The sequence below is a fragment of the Pseudopipra pipra genome, chromosome 6 (genome assembly GCF_036250125.1).
Source record: "Pseudopipra pipra isolate bDixPip1 chromosome 6, bDixPip1.hap1, whole genome shotgun sequence".
Lineage (NCBI taxonomy): Eukaryota > Metazoa > Chordata > Aves > Passeriformes > Pipridae > Pseudopipra > Pseudopipra pipra.
The window spans coordinates 8,602,732-8,622,325 of NC_087554.1; the positions used below are offsets into that span (position 1 = coordinate 8,602,732).

Sequence of the window (19,594 nt, forward strand, 5' to 3'; positions counted from 1 at the left end):
TACTTCTGTCATGCACATGCGTGTCAAAGAGTAAGCAAGGATTCTGGTGAAAAAGCAAGCAGAGCATTTTTTAGCAGGAACCTTGAAAAGATTGTTAAGAAAAAAACCCCAAGCGTTATTTTGATATTTCGGTGTCTTTGGAGCAAATGTGGCAAATCTGGTATTTGAGTCATCCCAGAAGAACTGGAGGAATGGTAGGCTGCTGACAGAAGGTTTAGGTTGGCCTGAACTGTGAATTATTTAAATACGATTATTATAGAAAAGAGGGTAAGTCCCGTAGTCAGTAATATGCTTATGCTGTGCACTAGGCATGTTGTAATGAGGTATGTCATTTAGGAGGGAATTCAAGAATTTGGGGAATTTTTGCCTGTGTTTTGAGGTTAATAGTTAGTCTTAAATTCTTGGTGTGAAGCAGGAGGCCAGTGGCAGTCCCATCATGTTTGGTGGGAAGAGAGCCCAGCTGCTGGCTGTCTCCAGCCTTCTCCATCATCGGGCTCTGGGCAAACAGCTTTGGGGAGGAAAGGACTTTGAAGTTTTCTGCTACAGCTGGGACAAAACCCATTAGAGGATGCTAAACTGAGGTGTTGGTATGATTATTTTAATTGCTCTTAAGATATCTAAATGCTAATTTGCATAAATCAAATCACAGCTTCAGAATAATTACACCTTGCATTTGGTTAGTTTTCATTTGATCGGAGTCATTGCAATGTCTGGCTCAAGTTTTATGTGACTCATCTGCAATTTAAATACCTATTAACAGAATTTTCATGTGCCTGGTATGATTAAGTGATTTAATTAAGGTATTATTGGTGTTGAATTTGTCTCTGGGAGCTGATCAGACTGGTATAACTTCCATAACTTCCATGAAACCTTGTTGTCAAATTACACTGAGGTCCGTCCAGGGCCTTTTTCTTGGACTTTTCTGTCATGTAATGCTAAACACTAAGGCTGGCGTTTGACAGGTTTGGAAGGGGACAGCAGGGTCAGTGGAAAGAGGAAACCTGGAAGTTAAATTCAGTGCCTCTACCCCCTAAGACTGCGTCACTGATATTGGAACTCCTGCAGTGGGGTGGAATATAACTTGGGAAAAGCACCTGCCTTCCGTGAATGGATTAGATTACTGTACATCGTAATTTACTGGAAAGTTGTGGTCGTTCGTGTACATACACGTGCCCCGAAGTTATTTTGGGCCCCATCACATGGCTCGATCACTTTCGCTTTCATCACAGTGAAATTCTTCCAGCTTGGACAGTTGTGTCGTTGTCTGTCTGTTCTCTGAAGCCTGATGGTGCTTCCAAGGAGTAAGTCTACCTGTATAACAGGTAGCTTTATCTCACGGTTAAGAATGTCTGGGTTATTTTATGTCATCTCTGACAAATATTTGAATGGGTTGTTCAGTTATGTTACCGAACACTATGGTACTTTTGTATGTAGAAGTTGGGAGGTTTTAAATGAAACCTGAGTTTTTAATAGCACAAAGGGAGGTCCTGCACTTGAAAAATTACATGCAGCGGCTTGCTGCAGACTATCTCAGTCCTACCCTGTGCACTTGACTGCAGTAACCTGCTGCTGTTAAAGTCCCTGTGTGCTGAAGCGTGTGCTCTGGTAAGGCATAAGGGCCTTGTATCAGCCACAAAAAACTAAATATGTAACGACTTTAGACTGGCTCGTTTGGAGAATATACCCGCGTCCTGATTTTTTTAGAAGAAGCTGCTGCAAAGCATGGGACACGTGTAGAATTTTCACTTGTTTTTTTCTTTTTATCTTCTCTGTAGGTATGGCCTCACAAGTCTTGGTCTATCCACCATATGTTTATCAAACCCAGTCAAGTGCCTTTTGTAGTGTGAAGAAACTCAAACTAGAACCAAGCAGTTGCGTGTACCACGAAAGAACCTACCCGCAAATCTATGTGAATGGTAAAAACTTTGGAATTTCTCCCCACAGGGTTAGTACTTTCTTTCAGACTAAAAACCCATTTGACAGACCTCGAGGACAGAACTTTTGGTTGCAGTCAAATGCTGTTGCTTTAAAAAATACCGCAGGTGCTACAAAAGCGTTGGCAGCGTGGGTGCAGCAACCTCAGCTAGAGGCACCTCGGACTGGGACGCAAGGAAGCCAGTCAGATATCCTGGAAGGACCCCAGCGATGTGGATTGAAGCGTAAGAGTGAGGAGCTGGATAATCAGAACAGCACGATGCAGATTGTCGATGAACTGTCCATCCTGCCTGCAATGTTGCAAACCAGCGTGGGGAACCCGGTGACGGTCGTGACGACGGCTGCAACTGCAAAACCGAGTGGCACAAGCGGAGATGGAGATTACCAGTTAGTGCAGCACGAGGTGCTGTGCTCCGTGAAAAACACGTACGAGGTTCTGGATTTCCTTGGGAGAGGGACCTTTGGACAAGTAGTGAAGTGCTGGAAGAGGGGGACAAATGAGATTGTGGCAATCAAAATCTTGAAGAATCACCCTTCGTACGCGCGCCAGGGACAAATAGAAGTGAGCATCTTAGCGAGGCTAAGCACTGAAAATGCTGATGAATTTAACTTTGTGAGAGCCTATGAGTGCTTTCAGCACCGCAACCACACTTGCCTGGTTTTTGAGATGTTGGAACAGAATTTGTACGACTTCCTGAAGCAAAACAAATTCAGCCCTCTGCAACTCAAAGTAATACGGCCCATTCTGCAACAGGTGGCCACTGCACTGAAAAAATTAAAAAGTCTGGGTTTAATCCATGCTGACCTCAAACCAGAGAACATTATGTTGGTGGATCCTGTTCGGCAGCCTTACCGGGTCAAAGTAATAGACTTCGGGTCTGCCAGCCATGTATCAAAGACTATTTGTTCAACTTATTTACAATCTCGGTATTACAGGTAAGTGTCTTTAATTTTTTTTTTTAACCTTCAATGCAACAAGGTTTTAGCACTTATTAAAGTTAATGGCTTAAGGAACTACTATTCCAGGTAAATAATAAGAATAATTTAGAAAAAATTAGAACCGTCTAAGAACGTAGACCGTACGAAGGTTAAGTGGCTGTTTACCATTTGGAATGTGAATAGTTGCTTTGAATGTTTTTACTGTGTTGATTTTTTTTTTTTCTGGAAGTATGTTTTGTGTTGCACTCTGAAGTCATCACTTACTGTTATTTTGAGACTGCTGATGAGACTTTTTCAAAGGAAAAGAGAAAAAAATTATCTTGTTTAGGATGCCTTTCCTGCCTTCCTAATGTGATGATGGGTTTTTTCCTGTAAGCAGCTGGACAGTGTACTACAAGTGCCATACTTCTATATCCTGTTGCCAAAGATTATGTAAATGCCTCTGTTTTTCTCCAGAACTTGTAAATATTTTCCTTAGTTCTTAGAAACTCCATTCTGACTGAGTGCCTTCAGCAGCAGTGGACTTCAGCTGGAGTTAGTGAGTGACAGGATACTTAAATGTTTAAGGTGATACCAGGCTGACATTTAAAGTGATTTTGATACATGGTTGCATTCTCATTTGCCTCAAAATGGATGTATGTTTTTGATTTTTTTGTTTGTTTGTTTTTCAAACCTTTCTTTATGTAATGATCCAATCTGTGTGACATTCAAAAATTATCGATATTTATTCCTTTTGTCTTCCTCATAAGCTGAACTTGTCTTGGTTGAAGACCTTTTTCAGTTCTGCTCTGCATCATTGGCAATAGTATGCCCTGTGTATTGACTGTCTGCCAATTTAGTCAAAAGCTAGTAAACTAGGATAATGAGTACTTTGAAGAAAATTTTAAATATTTTATAGCTATTCATTCTGGAAAGGAAAACTTGTGCAGTGCAATTCTAGGCTTGATGAAATGAGTGACTGGTGTTCCTACCAGAAGGATCTAACTAATTTTTTGGCTGTAGCTTGTAAACAAGAACACTTCATATACAGTGCTCACATAAAATATTCCAATTCATCACCTGCATTCTCTATTGCTTAATTGCAAACTGCAGCAAAGGGTTTAAAAACTACACAGAGATCATCAACAGAAAACTAAATTGGGAAACGACATGGATTGATGCATGCCCACGTTATACAAAAATGTGCACGAGAGGGAATAAGAAATTAAGTCACTAGAGAGTCCCTTTTGGTGCAATAGCTGTACCCCACATCAGATACTGTGGATTTGGGCCCCTGAGGACGAAAATGGGCCAGACTTGAAAAGATGCATGAATTCTGTGAGGTTCTAGACAAGGGCAACTGTCTTAACGTCAGCTCTTCTGTACAGATCTGTAGTCCAGCAGACACTCCAGGTGCATGGTCTGAGAATGTTTTCATACCTATTTTAGCTCTTTTATTTCTTGAAGCAATTACAGATTACTGTGAGCTACTGCCACTTCTCCCTCCTCCCTCCCTGAGGAAGGGGAGCCTGTGGACAGCCGGGCTGGGTGGTCCTGTTGTAGTACTGCAGTCTCAACTAACTGCTTTCAAATGTTTGTTTTGTTCTGTTTCAGATGGCTCAGTAGACACAGTGTTGTTGTGCTTATTTAGCTGCCTATGTAAAAATGTAGTAGCTCTAGTTCTGTTTCACTTGGCTCCATGTTTCTTTAGCATTTTGACCTGCTGGTTGGGTTGAGCAGGTCCATGTGCTGGCAGGGTCAGTGTGCAACTCCTTGGCACCTTGAGTGCATTTTGGATGCTTGTATTGCACTGAAGTGTGAATAAGTGGGGATCCTTGGGGATGTACTTTCTAAAATATCATTCCCCCCCCAGAATAAGATAAGATTTGTGGGTGCATGTACTTGTGTAACCTCAGTGATGTCGAATGATATTCATATACTTAATATGGCATGTACCCCTAAAATTGCCTAGTTACTGAGTTGCATTTAAGTGCTTTGTAAATATTCAGGCTGCTCAGTAGAAGATCATATTCTTTGTTTTGTATAGTTTTATCATCCTTCTTTGAAGTAGCATTTAGGTCAGTAATTTTTGGAAACAAAAAAAGGCATAAAAAAGAAAAATATTAAGGTCCATCTACTTGAATGGTTTTGGTGTTATATTTATATGAATATCTGAATTGTGGTTGAGATAATTTTTGAAAAAGAAAGATACTATATATCAAGATTATTTTCAGCAAAAGTTTTACTACTGAAAAGGTTTTTAGCATGCTGGATTTCATCATAGATGCATAGCTCTCTACCAGTTGTGTGATTCAGATTAACTTTGTGTAACTTGGCAGTTTGTCAACATTTTTCTTTATTCCTGTGGAAACACCTGACTAGTGTAAATAATATCAGAAAATAGGGTTTTGATTCAAAAGGTCTCAAAATAGAGGATGCCAGGGAAGAGAAAAACCTTAAAGAAGAATGAGGAGGGCCTTCAGAGAATACATTGTATTGAGGTGGAATTTATTTTGCAAGAAACTCTGCTTTTGGTCAATAAAATAAAGAGCTACTTCATAAAATATAACTGTACTTAAATGCTTTTTGTATTGGAAAAGACTGGGAGTGATAGTGCAGGTTTGCTTGTTTAACTGTAATATGTTGAAACAAACCCTTTAAAACAAGCAGCAATTGGGATATTGAAATATATTTTCCCCCACATTTTTTCTTTTTGTCCCTTAAGCTCAGTGGTATGTGTTTGTTTTAAGTTACTTAACAAGAAAGTAGTCTTTTAAATAGATTTTTATTTAAAACTTCAAGCAAAGTTAATCCAATTAGAGTTCTAATTGGAAGTGTTTTTTAAAAAGTGCTGGTTCACTACAGCAACTCTTTTTATTAGTGTGATCACATCGTATGCTTGTGTACAATCTTTGAAAATGGTTTCTGTGCTAAGGTGGGTGTGTACTGGCATGATTTTTACTTTTAACTGTTACAGTGGGGATCTTTGCCTGGTCAGAGATGACAGTGCATGAGGGTTGCTTCGAGTGACAGGCAGAATGTGCTGGTTTTGACATCTATGTGGATATTTCCTAAGTAGATGTGATGGGAACCTGGCCTCTTCTGATGTGTAAAAGCACTCAGCCAGAGAGAGTTTGAAGAAAGTAAGTTAATAAGAGGAAACATTTTGTTTTAAAATGCCTACATTAGGATCTGACATTTTAGAAGAGGATGGAATGAAATGTCCTTAAATGACGATGTAGATTGAGGGGAAGCAGGGCTGCAGAGAAAAGGTTGTTTGTTGTTTTTTTTTCCCCCCAATCTTATCTCTACTTCTTTTTTTTTTTTTTTTGTTCTTGGGACCATAGTGAGCTAATGATTGTGAGAATGGACTTTGTGGCATTCTCCAGTGTTACAGTGTTTATTTTCAGTGCTGGTGTCAGTATTTTGCATCCGTAAGAGGAAGTGAGTAATGAATTGGAAAAATAAGTAATAAGAGGATTAGGATTTAAGGCATGGAACATAGTACAGCCAGGTGAATGAATAATGGGCTGCTACTTAGCCTGTAGCAGAAGGAGAGGTGACATAATGATGACTATTGGAAATATTACAGTACTTTTGTATGAGGAGAGGTCCTAAAAAAGTGAGACTAATTGAATTTTAAAAGGATACAAACAAGCAGAAAAATGGAAACAAACCAAATGGAGTGATAATGACTTGATGTCTTCCTGTTTCAACTATGACAAGCAAAGAGAAAATAAGAAAATGTTTAAAACAAGTACGAAAAACAGATTTTGACATTTCATTACCTTTTGGAAACCTTTGACTTATATTGCTAGAAATTGTAGAGTATGGATATGAATAAATACCAACCACAATACACTGTCTGAAGTCACAGATGATTATTTTTTATTTGTTTAAAAGATGAAATGTTATTCTCTGTACTCTTTCCCTAAAAGACAGTGTCTGTGCCGACATGCTGTTTTTATGCTGGTCTGGATTTTAATAGCTGTGGACTAGAGAGATCTGGTATTTGAAGCCTTTTCTTTGCTGCTGGCCTCACACATTAAGACTGTTGACCTTTTGTGAGTGATCTAGGGAGGTAAATAACTAGGCAGTGTGTACATTTTCAGAAGAAAATGCCCTTACATACAGCCTAGGTGATGCAGCTTTTGTCATTTATGGGCATGGTATGATCAGTATGTTCCTGTTCTTTTGGTCCACTGTGCCCCAAATCGTGAAAAGGGGAGTGTTGCATCCCAAAAGGAAAGCTTCTTTCTCCCCTTATCGCACAGGGAGGCTGTGGAGGAGCGGAATGAAAACATTTATTTCTAAATCTAGTCTTTTGTGCTCATCTGGCAAGGCAGAAAGTTTTCCCAGGGCATACTGTTTCCCTCTGGAAGTTGCTTGCCTTTGTTTTGCCTCTCTCCTGAGGTGAGATGCATTTAGGGAAATATTTATGAGAAGAGGGGCTTTGAAATGGCAGTGCCCTCCAAGAATAGTCAAATGATCTGAGATGGTCGAGGTAGTCCTGCCCATCTGCTTCAGGGAGCCAAGTTACCTTCATTTCTGTTGTCATGGGAAGTGTTGCATTCAGAGGTAACACATTTTTTTTCCACGGGGAATCACCTTCATGTTGATTTAATTTGGGTTGTCTTCCTCGGAGACTTCAGTAAACCTTACGACGCTCATCGTTCATAAAATCCTTCTCGTATCATGGACTTACCAATAGCCACTGCAGGTGTAGGAGTGACTGAGCTGCTTCATTGCGTGCTCCTGGTGCACAGCCAACCAAAAGGGAGTTGAACAGTGGCTTGTCTGGTTGCTCATGTGGCCACCTCGATGGTTGTTTCAACTCCTGTCTCCGAAGCAAACATCATCTCCGTGGTGTGCTGGATTATACTGCTGTTAGAGCACAGCTGGAAACTTTACTGAAAATATGTTTGGAGAACAAGCACTCAGTTCCTTGATGGAAGGACGTTCCTTTTGGCCTCCAGTGCTCTGTATGCAAACTGCTGATTGGCATAGTCAAATTCATTGGGAAAATGAGATGAGTGGGAAGCAATATAATTGATCTCCTTATTAAATGGGGCACCAACTGAACCTGCAGTAGGCTGGTGGACAACTTCAGAGCTGGCAGAATGGAAGGTGTCTTGATTATTAAGAGACACATGTAGCTTGGAAATGTTTTTCTGCTCTGCTGGTGACAGTAGTCAGATATGATCCCAGGTATTCAGCAGTGCACTCGTAAGGAAAAGCAAGTGATGGGAGTAGGTGCACTCAGTGGAGTCATTCCTGAATCGGACAGTGATATTCTCCCTCCAGCTTTCCAGCTAAGGATAGTTGCTAATCAACAGAGTTGTTCCAGACAAAATGCCAAATGTCAATAGTGTTGCAATGGAGCTCAGAGAGATGGAAAAATCGCTGTTGGATGTATTCCTGGTGGATGAGAGCAGGCTTTTCCCCCTCTCCTTCTCCTACCCTCCTCTACTATGAAGGATCAGAGAGGACAGAGGAAGAGTGACCGTCATTGTGTCCTGTGCTCCTGACACTGTTTTCATTTGCCCAGTCAGTTCTGCTGTGGCTCAGAGAGTGATTTGATCTGATATGGTCTCTCTTGTTTTAAAGGGTTTTGGAAAAACAATAAAGTAGTTGAACTATGTGGCTTAATTACTGCCCATGAGCAGGGCTCCAGTGAGGAGGGCAGTGTGTGCTCTGAGGCTGTTGTACTAGAACAGCTTTTATTTATGACTTCTTCAGCTTCATGCTAAATTTCAGAGTAAACCAACAACAGCTTATGCTTTTTTTTCCCCCCTCAAACTTATACAATTTATTTGATTTCTTACACACATTCCTTCAAAATTAGAAGAAAATTCTCCTGCCCATAAATTCCCGGAGAGGCTTGTTTTCTCAGTGGCCTTTGTCACTTGGTTAGACGTAGCCCTTGTCACTCCAGGGATGCCAGAGAACACAAGCTGACAGTGACTCCCGAGAGTGTTTTTTTTAAAAAATAGAATGTTTTCTCTTTCTAAGTTAGAGTTGTCAGCAGGATGGGTTATTATGACTCAGTAACACAACGTTGCATCCGTTGATGTTAGGAGATTATCTTCTCGTAACATCAGATCAACATACAACTTCTGTATGTTTAAAATAGCAGTTAAAAACCTGTATACAAATACCTATCTTAATACAGATTTTCTTTATAGTGATGACCAAGGGGAGAAGTTGTGCAGAATTGACATTTCAGGAAGCAAGTGTCTTTTCAAGTCCACCCATTAGTGTCACATACTTGAAGTTTCTAAATAAGCTTTATCTAGAGTGGGATGTCTTGTTTTTTCTCCTTTCACAATGCCTAAAATTCTTGCTCAATATTTATTAAATTTGGGGGGAGTTAGATATTTAAATGAGAGGCAAAGCTCTATTAATAAATCGATTTTTCTGTCAGTTCGGGAAGCACAGTATGAGAACAAGCTAAAAATGCCTCTGTAAACAACTTGCACTTCAACATGCTAGCAGATGTTATTCTATCACTTTGAACTGTGCATCACTGAAGTGTATTGGGATATCTTAAAATAGTCAGGGGTGGTGGCCAGAGACTCCAGACTTCTATAGATGGTGAGGCTGTTTCGCTGTTGCAGTGAAATAAGCCAGAAGTACATGCTGCTAAGGTCGTTTGCTTGCTCAAGGTCAGCATGTTCAAAGTCAGCTGCTCTGCTGTGAGCATGGTTACTGCCAGTAGGATATATAAGAAAGTCCTGATAATGTAAGGAATTGCCATTACAAGTGAATTGGGACACTTAGCAGGTTTCCCCCCCTCCTTCCTTTAAAGTTGCAGAGCTGTGACTGCTGGTTTATAACCTTATCTGAGTGAAGGGAACTTAATGTGAAGATAAGGTTTTGTGGCTTGTGTCTGCGAACAAATTGCTTTATTGATTTGGCAAGACTTTGCACTTTTTTGCATATTGCTCATTAATTTTTTTTTATTGAATTCCCATTTTAAACTTCTAGTTCATGATTACTAGGACCTAACCAAAAACATTATGAGTATAATCCAGGAGTGGCAATCTTAGCTCATCATAACTTCATGTTTATGTAGCTGTTTGATAACAAATGTATTTTCAATTCTCTCATTATTTTCTAATCAACATATCATGGTCTATAATACCTTATTATTCTCTGTTCATAGAAGTAGAAAATAAGAGTAGATTTTTTGATACTGATGTGGGGGTTTTGCTTTTGTTGTGTTTGTGGTTTTTTTTTTTAATTTTTCTGTAGAAAAGAATGGCATGATTACTGTAATTTTGCAACTTTGGGGTTGTTTGTTTGTTGGTTTTTTTGTTTGTTTTTGTTTTCTTTTTAAATCCTAGCTGAAGATCCAGAGGAGAATCATGGGGATGGGAATGGATGAAATGACATCCAGCCTTCAGGTTGGTTGTTTTTCTGAGCTAGAGATTTTCTGAGTAACATAAGCTGGGATAACACATGAACCATTGGAAGGTACCGTGGAGATTCTAGTAATGTCAGCCCAGATTTCAAGTTAGTCATGATGGCTGGAGTAACAACTTAAGTCAGAGTTCAGATGAGCGTTCTCTTGGTCTTTAGATTGCTTCAGTTTGAGCAGAAGGGAAATTCTTTCATAATTTTGAAGGCAAAAACCCTCTTGGTTCTTGCTGTATTGCGTTTTTCTGAGGTTGAATGATAGACCCGTTTGTCATGGCTAAGGTCTTGGGAAGCAGCTTTTATTTTTCACACATTAAAATAGATCTACTGAAATGTGATCTTTTTTTTTTTTTTTTCCCCCCACCGCACTGATATTTATGTCACAAAGATCTGTTCATCTGTGCGTACGTGAGCGTGGATGTATCAGGTATCTGTAGCTGCAGAAAATATCAGTAGTAGCTGCAGCGTTGCAATTGTAAATATTGTGTCTAATTGCTCCCACTGGGCCTCTTTTGAAAATGTGGCCGTGCGTTTCTGTTGTAAGAGCAGACAGTGCTCGATCTAAATCAGCGGGATTGAAAGCAAAGGCTGTGCATCAGCCCCTGTGTGCCCCACCTGACATCCTTGTGTTTGAAGAAGTGTTTTGGGGGTGAGGGCTGTCTTCTGCATCAGCCCACAGCATCCAACAGGAGTGAGGAGGAGGAAGCAGACATGGGGAAAGTCTTTCACGTGGCTGAACATACAAAGATTGGCCGAGCTGCTGGCATGGCCTGTGAAAGGGAGAGGATGTGCCACAGCTGGGGGCTCATCCCATTAGCCACAGAAGGCAAAAAGTTTCTCAGTTGATCTGAAAATCAAGCAGGTTAAGCCAGTGCAAATAAATAATGTAAGCACATCTAGGATACTTAACACTCACGTGGATTCAGACCAAAACCAGCAATAAAATGCTACAGAATTAAAAACCAAAACATTGACAAGAAAAAAAACCCCTTTTGTGAATTCAGGAACCACTTGGAAAGTGCTAGAGGTGTCTAACATAAAAACAAGTATTTGAGATGTAATTAAGTAAAATTACACTTTGTATGAAAATAAGTTGCCTGAAATGTCTGGACTGATAAATCTTGTACTGTATATTTGAAGGTCCTTGATCCTGCAAATGTTTTGGAGGGATTTTTTTGTTTGGACTGTTAATAAAATAGCTTCTAACAAGTGAGATGGAATTAGGGGCCTGGGAGAAGCAAGCCAAAAGCATTTCACAGATAGGATTTTGAAGAAGTTGCATTCTGAAACTATGATGTTACCTTAAGAACATTTCCCCCATTGTAAATACCAAGGATATTTCTGTTGTCCCAGGACAGTGCAGCAATCTCTCACAAAATATCGTGTCTTTACATGGTTCCCTTTAGTCAGAATTCCATTGTTTTGAATGCCTTCTTGGATGTTTTTGACAATGATAGGGTCTCACCCTTATAGTAAGTCTTTCTAAGTGTTCAAAATATTTTAAACCGGCAAATACTTTATGATGAAATCTTTCACAAGAGTTGCTTTATTGTTTAAGTGTAGCACACACATTTTAATGTTGAAGATTCAAAATTAATGTGAATTTAAAATGTATTTTAATTGCCCAAAACTGATTCTAGGAATTGAATTGGAACAGGGGTTTTTCATTATTTTTTGTTACATTCTTTCAATAAAATTCAATTCCCTGATAACTTTTGAACATGTTCATTTCATGACTTCTTTGAAAAACTGCAGGCATCACATCGCTTATGTACAAGGCTTTTATATAAATGCAACACTGTATTAAGGTTTTAAACTGCATATTACTGTTGTTTTATCAGCTGGAAAAACTAGTAGGGTATGCTGTAGGTTGCAAATCAATAATAGCACTTGGTACTTGCCAGAAAGATCTGATGGCAAAAGCAATGTTCACACTAATAGCACTGAATGTTGTTCTCAGTGCCCTTTTTGATCCCCAGTAATGTTTAAATTTTTGAGCTCTTGATTTTTCTCTCTTTCACTTCTTGCCATCCAGTCAAGATCTGGTTTGTATTTTTTGTATAAAGTATGTTATTTGCCTATGAGTATTTTAACTGTGTTTTTAATACTTTGAAGTTTTCTTCAGCGTTTCCACACACTTGTCCCCCTGTCACTATAAAAATGGTTTCTGAGCTGCATTTAAACATCTCTGTCCTCTAGGTGGCCAGTTTTTTGAGTTCACTAAGTTGTCTGTAGTCCATGGGGTTTGGACCTTGTCTTATGGTATATCCAGAGACTGTGCCATAGCTTTTGGCTTCTCTGGAGAACTACCTGAATTCTGTGTGGGCTGCTACCAGTGGGTGACAGCAGGGATGGAGAGACCTCCAGCTGTTTCTGGCAGTAGCATAAGGGCTTGCAGGAGGATGATATCTGTGCACTGATGTACTTGCACAGACATCATAGAATCATTAAGATTGGAAAAGAGCTCCAGGGCCATCAAGTCCAACCTTCAACCGAACACCACCATGCCAGCTAAACCATATCATGAAGTACCACATCTACTTGTTCTCTGGGTGACTCCACCACTTCTCTGGGCAGCCTGTTAATGCTTAGTCACTCTTACAGGGAAGAAATTTTTCCTATATTCAACCTGAACCTTCCTTGGTGCAACTTGAGGTTCTTTCCTCTTGTCCTGTTGCTTGGGAGAATAGGCTGACCCCCACCTCATCACAACCTCTTTTCAGGTTGTTGTAGAGAGCAAATAAGGTCTCCCCTGAACCTCTTTTTTTTCCAGGGTAAACTCCCCCAGCTCCCTCAGCTGCTGCTCATAGGATTTATATTCCAGACCCATCACCAGCTTTGTTGCCATGCTCTAACATCGTGCTGGACACAGCATTGTGTGGAGATGCAGCTGGTTTTGAACACTTCACTTCTCTGAAAGAGTAGCTGGAAGTGGAGCAGAGGGCCATTTTTGGTAACAAGAGCCCTAGAAAGTAGAACAGGAGGATGTAATTTGTAGATTATATGGTATGGCTTCTGGCTGTGCTTTGGTTTTGATATAGCCTTGAATTATTTCAACAATTTCCAGTAAGAAAGTATTCTTAAATTGAAAGCTTTCCCGGATGTGCAGAGTGGCTGGGAAAGCTCTGTAGTTAAAGTTGGTGTCTGTCTGACTATGCTGTGTAACTTCTGTAGAGAGAGGCACAAAAAAAAGTGATGCTGAAGTTTATTTCTTGCTGTTTCTTTACTGGTCTCTTGGCCCCACCAGTAGATGAACTATATGAGTCTTCTCTCACTGAGTTGGCATTGACCTGTTTTTTACATGACCAGCATCACTTTCATCCCTAATATTGTTTTGTTCTATGTAATTTTCCGATTTAATGTAGTGTTTAATATAGGCAGAGGTTGTTTTGCTGCAAAAAGCCTACCAAAAAAAAGCTGCGGAACTGACAGATATTTAACAAGGGAAAAACCTGCAACCCCGCAGGGTGTTACATAGCAGGATAATTAGGAATTAGCATGTGTCCTTAGTGGCAGAATACTCCACCCTGCCCTCTGAATGACTGTCCCACAGGGGTGGTTGCTCATGGAGTGGTGCCATGGGCCATTTGGGTTAGTCAGTTTGTAGCCATGCAGTTCGTTGCCTCCCTGAAAGAAGAACTTCAGCATTTCCTAAACCAAATTAGCGCTAATTGTGTTTCACTTAATCTCTGATTCTTCTGAGTTTTCGTTGGTTATGATTATTAAGCATCTGCATATGTGAAGCACCTTTTTTTCTTTATATTTCTGTCTGTAGCATCATTATTAGCCTGTGTACAAGTATAATCAAATGACTCCCCCTGACCCTTTTCTAATGTAGAGGTATCTGACATAAAAAGAGAAGCCCCTAAATTTAGTCTGATATTTAATTTACTAAATGGGATGGAGGTCACACCTGTATGCCATTCCCTGTTCTGCAGCTATTTTTTGACACTTCAGCATTTTCATTCTGTGTGTATGGAGGACTGAGCTTATGTGAGACCACTGACTCTCCTGCAGGCCTGTATGAAATAATGCTGGTGTAGTACCTGCTCAAGCATTTCATTAACCAGAGTATATAGGTCGTGTCCTCCCAAGGTACAGAATCTGTATCAATTCAACCATTTCAAAGAAGATGGTTGTTATATGAATTAGGAATATCAAATGCAGAACAGTAACCTCAGCCCTTCCCTCTCCTTTAATGAGACAATTAAACTTCTAGTAGAAGCTAATTACCCTGTAATTAGTGCTGTTTCCCCTCCCAACACGGGAGACCTGTAATTTCCTAGTTTGTGCATGGTCCTTGTTCTGGGTTTCCATGTGTTTCTGGTGGGTGCCAAGTCCCTTTGCTTGGCACAGAAGTGAACTGGAACCAGTGTGGTCATGAATTGCGTTGCCTATGCGTCTGAAGCATGTATGGAATTGGATGCAACAACTCATTTCCCCTTGCTATTGTTGCTTTGATTTTAGCTTTGCTTCAGAAGTTTATATTCTCAGACATTTTTCCCCTTTCTTAGCTTTCTTTTCTGTGGCTGTGCCTTGAGAGAACTTTTGTAAGATAATATTTTGTCAAGCAAGTGACTTACGGGCTTTGAGGTGAAAGCAAAAATGAAAGGCAGTACACAGTCTAGTGTGGTTTAGCAAATCAAAAAGTACAGGTATTCTGTGGTTTAATTGCAGTCATCTAAGCGGATTCATTTTGCGGTTTTTTAGTTAGAGTTATGTAGCTTAATTTTTCTTCTGCACAAGACAGTGTCCATGTAGTTCCTCTTAAAGATTCTTTGAATGTTTTCTTTGTCTTTTTCATTAGAGAATGGTTACAAACAAATCTCTGAAATTTCTCTGTGTGTGTTACACCTATAACTTTCCAGTGGGGAGCTGTGAGGACAAGCAAAAACACCCGTTTTGAAAATGGACTGTGACCAGCTTGTTGGAGGGGACATTTCGTGGGCTGCTCTTGGCACTTCTGAAATGGGTAGTGCAAGAAATTCTTGCAATGAGAAATCCATTGGTTGCTGGGTGGGTGTAATCTAGCAGGATTTTTGGAAAAATTTCAGAGCTGACCTGTGAGCTTTTTCATCTAACTGGTTAATGTACATAAAGTGTGCATTTGTCCCAGTACCACTGAACCTTCAAATACTTCAACCCAAATCTGACAGGACATCAAAGTCCTGAAGGTGCTGATACCAGCAGTATGCAGAGTAGCTGCAGAGTAGAGAGAAGATTCAAACTAGTGATCCCTACAAGATAAAAAGGAAGAAGCTGGCAATTATCCTTGCTGTTTTGCAGTAGCCATCTGGCTACTCGGTGTGTGCTCTGGACTAACTAAATTATATGCTTGTTGCCTTTGCATGCTATAGAAAACAACCCAGAGATCTAGGGTTGTTCATTCTTCTCTGGGGAGAGTAGTAGTGCAAATCTGAAAAAGCAGCAACAACAAAGTATAATTAAGTCCAAGGGGTTGTTGATCTGCTTGTTTACATTTGTGTGGCATGACAGCAGATTCTCTTCCTCAGCGGGATGTGGCACGAAGACTTGTGGAGTAATGTGTCAAAAGCTTCCTGACTTCTAAAATGGAAATAATTTCCTGATGTTGACTAAGCATCCATGTTTTTAGTTCTCTCTCCAGCTCGTTGCTCAATGCTTGCTTCTCATGACTGGCACCGCCACTGCAAGAGGAACAGAAAACTCTGCAGACAGGGCAGGGAACTTTATTTAAAAACACAAGACAAAACAGCTGTACCCTCTCACTCCCCAGCCAAATCCAAACAAAAAAGCCTCCACCCAGCAACCAAACCAACCAACCCAAAAGCCACAAACCCCCAAAAGCAAGACATCCCCACTTAAAAATGTATGGGGGGATGGGAAGAGAGTGCATGACAAGAATCATGTCAACTGTAGCTGTATATACCTCTATTTACAGGACTACCTCCTCAGAGCAGTGCGTTGCTGTATTTAATTTTTCTTTTGTTGTGTGGTTTGGTTGGGTTTTTTACCATCCCTTCAAGAAACAAATATTTTATAATGACTTACTTGCTTTAACTAGTATGCAATATTTTGTGCCAAACTTCCGTAGGTCTGAGCCGATGAGTAAATATCTGAAAAATCAAAATTCGCCCAGATTTTTCTAAAACACACTCAGGTGCTTGGCATCTGAAATACTGCCATGTGGGATTCTTCACATATTTCTGCTAAACAAGAAACAAGTCCTTTAACTGCAGTTGCTTGAGCAGATGCCTCTTTAGGGCTCTCAGTACTGCAAGGTGTACTCAGGAGTTCACATTTCTGCTATTCCACTCCGAAGGGAAAATACTTTATGCCTTTACATTAACTTTTGGGTGGGAGTCATATTTACCTTATTGGTACAACATAATTAGTTCTGTATTTGAGGAATTCTTCCATCACTTGGAAGCATGTGGATCTCCTAGGAATAGTGGTAAAGTCCTATCCTGTGTCATGGTAAACACACAAGGGTCAGCGTCTCCCACCTCAGCCCTTGGAGCACGGAACACTCGTGGAGAGGGTGTGTTTGAACCACAGGTAGGCAACGCTCTGCTCTGAGAGTGGCTGGCTAATCTGGGTAATTATTTTGAGTATTTAAGTATGTGCAGTTAAGCAGCCCCAGCTTTGCTGCCTTAAGAACATCTTACGCAATTGGACCCTTCCCACGCTCCGTCCGGCTCAGGGCGACTCGACACGGTGGAATTTTTAGTGTGCAAAAGAGGTAGGAATGCAAAGGGAGTCACTGAAAATGTGCCATTACGAATATTTTCTTTTGCAAGTCAAAATATATTTTTTTTCCCCGTTTTTCCTACATCTCTTGTACAACAGTTATTCTATTTACACCTTTTTTATTTTTTTTTTTACTTTGAATGAACTGTTGCATGTTACTAAAGAACTGGTAGCTGAAAGGGATTAATACCCGTTTCCCGGGTATTAATCTGTGATGTGGTTTAACACAGTCTTTTTTTTATTCTTTGTCAAACTTAGCTGTTAAACTGGATTTTAAAGAAAATATTTTAATTTTTGTTCTTTTTATAATCAAACTAAGTTTCCAGGTTTTTTCTTTTTTATTCCTTGACAAACTTAGCTGCTAATTTAAACCAGATTTTAAAGAAAACATTTTAATTTTTGTTCTTTTCGTTTATAATCAAACTAAATTTCCAATTTTTTTTTTCTTTTTTAGTAGCCTTGTTCTTCTTTTTTTCCTTTATTGGGCTCATGTGTGACTTGCATAAGAAAAATGTGAAAACTTTGCTGTGCTTTGAAACGTGGTTTGTGTAATTTGCACAATTAGGGGTATCGTTTTTGATGCTTAGAGGTAACGTTTTTGATAGGGCTTACAATAATAAAAATAACTATTAGGCACACATTTCTCTGAAGCAGTAAATGTATTTCAAGTAGACCTAGATGTCATTACAATACACTTTGCTTTGTAAAGGGGGATTCTTCCTTTGCTTAGTCTCATTATTTCTCCTATATCAAACGTAACCCATTCAATAGAAGGCTGGATGAGGCAAAGGGCTGCCAAATACACGTGTGAGCCCCTAATAACCTTCTGAAGAATATAGAACCAGCTCTGGATGATCAAAGATCCAGTCAGTATCCAGCCTGTGCTAGTGATGGATAGCAAAACTCTATGCAAAGACAAAGCAGCAAAGGTACATTTCTGTTGGTGATTCCTAGTATGTTCTCCTAGCTTCTGTAGGTTGGACCTTTTGTGTCTGGTAACACATTAGAGGTAGGTTTTTTTGCCTTTTTTTTTTTTTTTTTTTTTTTTTTTATGACATGCACTTCTGGCCTGGCCAAATTGGGCAGTGAAGCTCCCCAGCCCAGTTACGTTTTATGAAATAGATTTTGTGTTTGCTGTATGAAAAGGTCCGTGTGGGGAGCTGCCGTGTGGTGCAGCGGACAATTTTATTGCATGAGTGACCAGCACTTTGAAATGTGATCGTTGGCTGCTGCTGTTGCTGAGCCAGACAAGAGCCCAGGAAAATAGGGTAAGTTGTGTTGGAAAGATGGTCTCATGAAATTTTCCGAGCAGCCCTGGATGAGTACAGTAGGGTAGCATTTTTTGCCAGTACAGAATGAGGGAACTGTACCTTGTTTTCCGAGTCCTTTGTGCCCCTAGCACATCAGCCTGTCCTGTCCCTAACAAAAATGTTTTCTTTGGGTTGTGTTCCTCGTGTACTTTAACCTTTTTGGTTATTCCCCTTTGACCCTTCATAGGGATATTTTGGGGCCCTTCATTAGGAGGGCCTGTGCTCTGTCTCCCACTCGGCATTATCAACATCAGGAAACAGAGAGTGTTGGTGGGAGAGGAGGAAGGAAGTTAGACTTCAAAATTGCCCAGTTTGGAACCAGTCGGGGTTTTTTATTGCTTTTGTTCCTGTTACTAAGCCTAACTTTAAAATAAATTTCCTTTATGTGAAGTACAGTAGGAACAAACTATGACTCCGCTTTCAGGTTTTGTTTTTTTTTTTTTCAGTTTCTTTCTGATTTTAGTTGGATGCTACAAATGGGAATGAGATAAAACAAGGGGGTAATGCTTGTATTGACACGGTTCTTGATGATTCCATGAAAACAGAGGGGTCAGGAATTCCTCTTCCTTGTTCTACCTCTGCATTACCATCCTGCAGAAATGGGAGGGCTCCACAAAGGTGGGCAGTGCACGATGGGGTGTCTTCTCCAGTGGCATTACCCTGAGTGCATGTTCGTGCAGGAAAGGTTTTTTTGAGGCAGGTTACTTCTGTTCTCTCCTAGCTGACTTCTCCATGTGAAATCTTCTGTGTATCACTTGTGTTAAGGAGTGGGGTGGAGAAATGGGGTTTACATATCTGTGAGGGCTGCTTTTGATAAGAAAAATGTAAAGGTTTTTGTGAGAAATATTTGCTGAGAATGCAGAGCTGGATTTGCTTTCCCTAGAAAGCATCTGTGAGTTCAGTTCTATTTTCAGATAGTCTATTTTCACAGCATCAAAATTGAATCGTCTTTAAACTAAAAAAAAAAATCACCAATGTTGAAAAATCAGATATTAGGTTCTTGGTTGGCTGCAAAATGTATTTAGCCTTCCAACCTGTGACTGATGTACAGTCTAATTTCATTAGAACAGGTAATCCTGTGTCATGCATCTCTTGAATGTTCTTTGCAGCAGTTTTTTTTTTAGAGCACTTTGGGAGCAAATTCATGATGAGCTTGTTGTAATAGTTGCACACAGGATAAAGAAAATAGCTTATAGGTTTGTTCTGGAAATGATGACTTGACAGTAGCCTCCGGCAGTGGAATTTAGCTATCAATAGTGTGTTAATCCAGTTAAGTAGAGAGC

The 19,594-nt window shown here is 40.0% G+C and overlaps 1 protein-coding gene across 4 annotated transcripts in view; it reads left to right on the plus strand.

Moving 5' to 3' along the window:
- HIPK3 (homeodomain interacting protein kinase 3) overlaps positions 1 to 19,594 on the plus strand; it is a 72,715-nt gene that overhangs the window by 13,739 nt on the left and 39,382 nt on the right. For all 4 annotated transcript variants that reach the window (XM_064657237.1, XM_064657240.1, XM_064657238.1 and 1 more), the window contains exon 2: positions 1,776 to 2,871. In XM_064657237.1, coding sequence (XP_064513307.1) covers positions 1,778 to 2,871 — 1,094 coding nt within the window. In that variant the 5' untranslated portion in view covers positions 1,776 to 1,777. The remainder of the gene's footprint in view (positions 1 to 1,775; positions 2,872 to 19,594) is intronic.